We start from the raw sequence: 7151 nt of genomic DNA on the forward strand, positions 1-7151 counted from the left end.
GGGGGCGCTGCCCTTTGGCACCGCCGCGGCCTGGGGACACGCGTGGGACCCCCCCCCGTGTCCCCCCCGTGTCCCCCCCCGTGTCCCCCAATGTCCCCCCATGTCCCCCCCCCGTCCCCCGTGTCCCCCCCCGTGTCCCCCAATGTCCCCCCCGTGTCCCCCCGATGTCACCCGTGCCCCCCCCGTGTCCCCCCGATGTCACTCGTGTCCCCTTCGTGTCCCCCCCGTGTCCCCTCCATGTCCCCCCCCGTGTCCCCCAATGTCCCCCCCGTGTCCCCCCGATGTCACCCGTGTCCCCCCCGTGTCCCCCCCTTTCCCCCCCGTGTCCCCCCGATGTCACCCGTGTCCCCCCCGTGTCCCCCAATGTCCCCCCCGTGTCCCCCGATGTCACCCGTGTCCCCTCTATGTCCCCCCGTGTCCCCCAATGTCCCCCCCAATGTCACCCGTGCCCCCCCCGTGTCCCCCCGATGTCACTCGTGTCCCCTTCGTGTCCCCCCCGTGTCCCCTCCATGTCCCCCCCCGTGTCCCCCCATGTCACCCGTGTCCCCCCCCGGCCCCACCCCAGGGGTCCCCCGTGTCCCCCCCCGCCCCCCCCCCCCCTCTCCCGGGGATCCCCTGACGTCACCCCCAGGACCACTTCACGTCACGCCCACCCACCCCCCCTCCCGGCCACGCCCACTCCCCTACCCCGACCCCGCCTCGGCAGCCACCGCCCGAAGAGACCCGAGTCGGGACCAGCCCGTCCGGAGACACCCGAACCCGTCCGGAACCACCCCGAACCCGTCCGGAACCACCCGAACCGGGAGAGACCCGAACCCGGCGGGACCCGAACCCGGAGAGAGCCGAACCCCACCCGAAGGCACCCGAACCCCACCCGAAGGCACCCGAACCCCACCCGAAGGCACCCGAACCCGGCGGGACCCGAACCCCACCCGAAGGCACCCGAACCCCACCCGAAGGGACCCGAACCCCACCCGAAGGCACCCGAACCCGGCGGGACCCGAACCCCACCCGAAGGCACCCGAACCCGGCGGGACCCGAACCCCACCCGAAGGCACCCGAACCCCACCCGAAGGCACCCGAACCCGGCGGGACCCGAACCCCACCCGAAGGCACCCGAACCCGAACAGACCCGAACCCGAAGGGACCCGAACCCGGAGGAACCCAAACTTCGGAGAGACCCGAACCCTTCCGGAAAGACCCGAATCCACTCGTGTGAGTGCCGGGACCCACCCGAGCCACCGGGGTCGGGGGGGGGGGGCCGATGTGGGGGGTCCTGGGGACCCGGGTGCCCCCCCCCCCTCCCCTTTTTGGACCCCTGGGTCCCCCCCCTCCCCCCCCACAGGATGCAGCCAGCGCCCGGGTGGGGGCGGGGCGACCCCCCCCTCCCATCCTGGAGGGGGATGGGGTGGGGAAGGGAGATTCTCCAGGGCCTTATATGGGCATAGCCCTGACCGCCCCCCCCCCCCCCCGCACCCCTGGGTGCCCCCCAGACCCCCGAGTGCCCCCCCCCCAACCCATGGGACCCCCCCCCCAGACCCCTGGGACCCTCCCCGGACCCCTGGGTGCCCCCCCCAAACCCCTGGGTGCCCCCTGAGACCCCTGGGTGCCCCCCCTCCAACCCATGGGACCCTCCCCGGACCCCTGGGTGCCCCCTGAGACCCCTGGGTGCCCCCCCCAACCCCTGGGACCCCCCCCCCCAGACCCCTGGGACCCTCCCCAGACCCCTGGGTGCCCCCCCAGAAACCTGGGACCCGCCCCAGACCCCTGGGTGCCCCCCCCAACCCATAGGACCCCCCCCAGACCCCTGGGTGGCCCCTTGGACCCCTGGGTGCCCCCCCAGATCCCTGAGTGCCCCCCCCAGATCCCTGGGTGCCCCCCCAAACCCCTGGGTGCCCCCCTGAGACCCCCTGGGTGCCCCTCCCAACCACTGGGACCCCCCCCCCCAGATCTCTGGGTGCCCCCCCCCCGAAACCTGGGACCCCCCCCCGGACCCCTGGGTGCCCCCTTGGGCCCCTGGGTGCCCCCTGAGACCCCTGAGACCCCCCCCCCCCGACCCCTGGGTGCCAACCCCGGACCCCTGGGTGCCCCCCCAAACCCCTGGGTGCCCCCTGAGACCCCCTGGGTGCCCCTCCCAACCACTGGGACCCCCTCCCCCAGATCTCTGGGTGCCCCCCCCCGAAACCTGGGACCCCCCCCCGGACCCATGGGTGCCCCCCTTGGGCCCCTGGGTGCCCCCCAGACCCCTGAGACCCCCCCCCCCCGACCCCTGGGTGCCAACCCCGGACCCCTGGGTGCCCCCCCAGACCCCTGGGTGCCCCCTGAGACCCCTGGCGTGCCCCCCCCCCAGAAGCCTGGGACCCCCCCCCGGACCCCTGGGTGCCCCCTTGGGCCCCTGGGTGCCCCCCAGACCCCTGAGACCCCCCCCCCCCCCGGACCCCTGGGTGCCCCCATCACACGCCTTGCACACGCGTGTTCCCCCCGCGCCACGCCCCTTTGCACGCCCGCCCCGCCCTTGCGCCCCCCTGGCTGCCGCCCTCGCCCCCCCGCCCCGCCCTCGCACCCCCACCCCCGCCCTTGCACGCCCCTTGCACCACCATCCCCCCCCTTGCACCCCCAACCCCCCCTTGCACCCCCCTTGCACCACCATCCCCCCCCTTGCACCCCCACCCCGCCCTTGCACCCCCCTTGCACGCCCCTCGCACGCCCCTCGCACGCCCATTCCCGCCCTTGCACCCCCACCCCGCCCTTGCACGCCCCTTGCACGCCCCTTGCACGCCCACCCCGCCCTTGCACCCCCCTTGCACGCCCCTTGCACGCCCCTCGCACCCCCATTCCCGCCCTTGCACCCCCCACCCCGCCCTTGCACGCCCCTTGCACGCCCCTCGCACCCCCACCTCGCCCTTGCACCCCCCTTGCACGCCCCTTGCACGCCCCTCGCACCCCCATTCCCGCCCTTGCACCCCCACCCCCGCCCTTGCACGCCCCTTGCACGCCCCTCGCACCCCCACCTCGCCCTTGCACCCCCCTTGCACGCCCCTTGCACGCCCATTCCCGCCCTTGCACGCCCCTTGCACGCCCCTTGCACGCCCATTCCCGCCCTTGCACGCCCCTTGCACGCCCCTCGCACCCCCACCTCGCCCTTGCACCCCCCTTGCACGCCCCTTGCACGCCCATTCCCGCCCTTGCACCCCCCTTGCACGCCCCTTGCACCCCCACCCCCCCGCCCTCGCGCGCCCCTCGCCCCGCCCGCCCCGCCCCTGCACCCCCATCCACCGCCCTCCCCCCCCTCCCCCAGCCCCCCAAACCCCCCCAACCCCCCCTCCCCCCCGTGCCCCCACCCCCCTGACCCCCCTCTCTCCCCGCAGCCCCCCGATGCCCCCATCCCCCCATGACCCCCCATCTCCCCATGCCCCCATCCCCCCCCCCCACCCCCCCGACCCCCCTCTCTCCCCGCAGCCCCCCCGATGCCCCCATCCCCCCATGACCCCCCATTCCCCCATCCCCCACCCCCCCCACCCTCCTGACCCCCCTTCTCCCCGCAGCCCCCCCCATGCCCCCAGCCCCCCCAAACCCCCCAATCCCCCCCCATCCCCCCAACCCCCCCACCCCCCTGACCCCCCCCCCCCACAGCCCCCCCGATGCCCCCAGCCCCCCCATCCCCCCACGACCCCCCATCCCCCATCCCCCATCCCCCCCCCACCCCCCTGACCCCCCTCTCTCCCCGCAGCCCCCCCGATGCCCCCCCCGTGCCGCCTCCCCTCCCCGCTGCGCTGGGCCCAGGCCCTCAGCTGCTGCCTGGCCTTCAGCACGGCGGCGGCCGCCGGCCCCTGGCGAGCGGGCGAAGGCGACGGTTGCGTGGCCGCCTGGGCCCTGGCCTTCAGCATCACCCTCCTCCTCCTCGCCGCCGAAGCCTTCGGTCGCCTCCCCGCCCGCCGCGACCTCCCGCTCGTCCACGCCGCCGCCGCCGCCATGGCGTGCCTGGCCGCCGCCGTCATTTGGGCCATGGGACATTTAAGGGACGACGGCGAGACGGCGCGCCGACCCCGAGCTCTCCGCGCCACCGCCGCCGCCGGCTCCTGCTTGGCCGCTTTGGCTTACGCCGCCGAGGTGATCCGGGATCGAGCCAAACCCGGTCAAACCGCTCCTTATTTAACCACATCTTCGGGATTATTGAAAATCACCGAAACCTTCCTCGCCCTCCTCCTCCTCGGTTTGGCGGCGGAACACGGCGCCGGATCCGGGCCGGAAGCTTGGCGTTGGTGTTTAGGGATTTATTGCGTTTCTTTCGCCGTCGGGATATTGGTGATCGGGGGTTGTTTAGGGGGTTGGGGTTGGTGCGGTTGGACTCAGGATCCCACCGGTACCAGGAGGGCGTTGGGAATTTACGCCGCGTTGGGGGTGATGGCGTACGCGGCCGCCGTCGTCCTTTGGCCCCTTTACGGCTTTCGGGATGAGCTGGGGGGGCGAGCGCGCCGGCCGGCCGGCTGCGACGCCGCCTGCCCCTGGGATCGCCGGGTGCTGGTGGCCCTGCTCACCGCCCTCAATTTGGTGGCCTACGGCGTCGATTTGGGGCAGACGGGGAGGTTGGTGTTGCTCAGGGCCTGAGCGGGCAGGATCGGGCCCTTATGGGGGGCCTGGACCCCCCCCGGGGCAGGATTGGGCCCTTGGGGGGGGCCTGGACCCTCCCTGGGGCAGGATTGGGCCCTTATGGGGGGCCTGGACCCTCCCTGGGGCAGGATCGGGCCCTTGGGGGGGGCCTGGACCCCCCCCGGGGCAGGATTGGGCCCTTATGGGGGGCCTGGACCCTCCCTGGGGCAGGATCGGGCCCTTGGGGGGGGCCTGGACCCCCCCCGGGGCAGGATCGGGCCCTTGGGGGGGGCCTGGACCCTCCCTGGGGCAGGATTGGGCCCTTATGGGGGGCCTGGACCCTCCCTGGGGCAGGATCGGTCCTTGGGGGGGGTCCTGGACCCTCCCTGGGGCAGGATCGGGCCCTTGGGGGGGTCCTGGACCCCCCCTTGGGGCAGGATCGGGCCCTTACAGGGGGTCATAGACTCTCCCTGGGGCAGGATCGGGCCCTTATGGGGGTCCTGCACCCTCCCTGGGGCAGGATTGGGCCCTTGGGGGGGGCCTGGACCCCCCCTTGGGGCAGGATCGGGCCCTTACAGGGGTCATAGACTCTCCCTGGGGCAGGATCGGGCCCTTATGGGGGTCCCGCACCCCCCCTTGGGGCAGGATCGGGCCCTTATGGGGGTCCTGGACCGTTCCTGGGGCAGAATTGGACCCCTAGGGGGGTCTGGGTCCCACCCCAGGGCAGGATCGGGCCCTTACAGGGGGCATAGACCCCCCTTGGGGCAGGATCGGGCCCTTATGGGGGTCCTGGACCCCCCCTTGGGGCAGGATCCGGCCATTATGGGGTTCATAGACCCCCCCTTGGGGCAGGATCAGGCCCTTTGGGGGGTCCTGCACCCCCCCCCGGGGCAGGATCGGGCCCTTACAGGGGTCATAGTCTCTTCCTGGGGCAGGATTGGGCCCTTATGGGGGTCCTGCACCCCCGCCCTGGGGCAGGATTGGGCCCTTAGGGGGGTCTGGGTCCCCCCCCCGAGCAGGATCAGGCCCTTAGGGGGGTCATAGACCCCCCCTTGGGGCAGGATCGGGCCCTTATGGGGGTCCTGGACCCCCCCTTGGGGCAGGATCGGGCCCGCCCTTAGGGGGGTCCCGCACCCCCCCTTGGGGCAGGATCGGGCCCTTGGGGGGGGGGGGGAACCGCCGAAGCCTTAAAGGGGGGGGGGGGGTCGCCTTAAGGGGGGGGAGGGGTCGCCTTAAAGGGGCCGCCGCAGCCTTAACTGTGTCATTAAAGAGACTCCGTGCTTCTTAAAGGAGCCGCTGCCCGTTTGTGGGGGGGGGGTCACGGGGGGCGGGGGGGGGTCACGGGGACACGCGGGGGGGGGGGGGCTCCCTGTGGGCGGGGCTCCCTGGGCGGAGCCCCATCAGTGGGCGTGGCCTCGCCCAACCTAGGCCACGCCCCCAGCGCTCATCCTGGCTGGGGGGGGGGGGAGGGGGCCCACGGGAGACTCCCCCCCCCCCCCCCCTCCCCACCCCCACGCCTGGGTCCCCCGGGGGTGGGGGGTGGGGGAGGGACCCAGGCGTCCGGCCCTGCCCCTCCCCCCCCTCCCCTCCCCCTCCCCCCGCCCCCATTTCAGCAAATCTGGGTCTGGGGCCCCCCCCGGGACCCGTCCCCCTTTCGCGGGCGCCTGGGTCCCCTCGGGTGGGGGAGGGGTGGGGGGAGGGGTGTGGCTGCCCCTTCTCCCCCTCCCCCCACCCCCCCCCAAGCGGCCGGGCTGCCCCCTCCCCCCTCTCCGTGCCGCCCCCCACCCCCCAAAACAGCGCGACGCGTCCCCTTTAAGCCAAACCCCGCCCCCCTCCAGGAGACCACGCCCCCCCCAGCCCCACCCCTCCCTTCCCCTGCCGCAGGGCTGGGGCGCGCCCCCGTGGCCCCGCCCCTTCCCTTGGCTCCGCCCCCCTCCAGGCCACGCCCCCCCGGACCACGCCCCGCCCCTCCCTCCCGGCTGCTGCGGGGCCGCTGTCCGTCTGTCCGGCGGCTGCAGGTCGGTCCGTGGGTCCCCCCCCCCCCCGCCCCGTCCGTGGGTCCGTCTGTCCGTCCGTCCGTCCCCCGCCCCCGTCCGTCCGTCTGTCCGTCCCCTCACCCCCTCCGCGGGTCCGTCTGCCCCCCCCCCCCCCCGCCCCCGTCCGTCTGTCCGTCCCCTCACCCCCTCCGCGGGCCCCTCCGCCCGCCCACGGCTCCGTCCGTGGGTCTGTCCGTGCCCGGAGCTGCGTGTCCGTGAGTCCGTCCGTGGGTCTGTCCGTGGGTCTGTCTGTGTGTCTGTCCGTGGGTCTGTCCGTGGGTCTGTCCGTGGGTCTCCGTGAGTCCGTCTGTGGGTCCGTCTGTGGGTCTGTCCGTGGGTCTGTCCGTGGGTCTGTCTGTGTGTCTGTCCGTGGGTCTGTCTGTGGGTCCGTCCGTGGGTCCGTCCACGGTTCATCTGTGTGTCTGTCTGTGGGTCCGTCCGTGGGTCTGTCCGTGCCTGGAGCTGCGTGTCCGTGCGTCTGTCCGTGGGTCTGTCCGTGGGTCTGTCCGTGCGTCTGTCCGTGGG

At 74.4% G+C, this 7151-nt stretch overlaps 1 protein-coding gene across 1 annotated transcript in view; it reads left to right on the top strand.

Annotated features, from left to right (window-relative positions):
* The window catches only part of LOC309603888 (myeloid-associated differentiation marker homolog), a gene marked incomplete at its 5' end in the record, with an annotated part of 5928 nt that extends 234 nt beyond the window's left edge, over nucleotides 1–5694 (top strand). Inside the window, 2 exons of the mRNA XM_082338772.1 lie at nucleotides 707–1215; nucleotides 3731–5694. Of these exons, the coding sequence (XP_082194898.1) occupies nucleotides 707–1215; nucleotides 3731–4608 (1387 nt within the window). The 3' untranslated portion in view covers nucleotides 4609–5694. The remainder of the gene's footprint in view (nucleotides 1–706; nucleotides 1216–3730) is intronic.
* Nucleotides 5695–7151: the final 1457 nt, after the last annotated feature.

The sequence above is a fragment of the Platalea leucorodia genome (genome assembly GCF_965183815.1).
Source record: "Platalea leucorodia genome assembly, contig: HAP1_HAP1_SCAFFOLD_232, whole genome shotgun sequence".
Classification (NCBI taxonomy): domain Eukaryota; kingdom Metazoa; phylum Chordata; class Aves; order Pelecaniformes; family Threskiornithidae; genus Platalea; species Platalea leucorodia.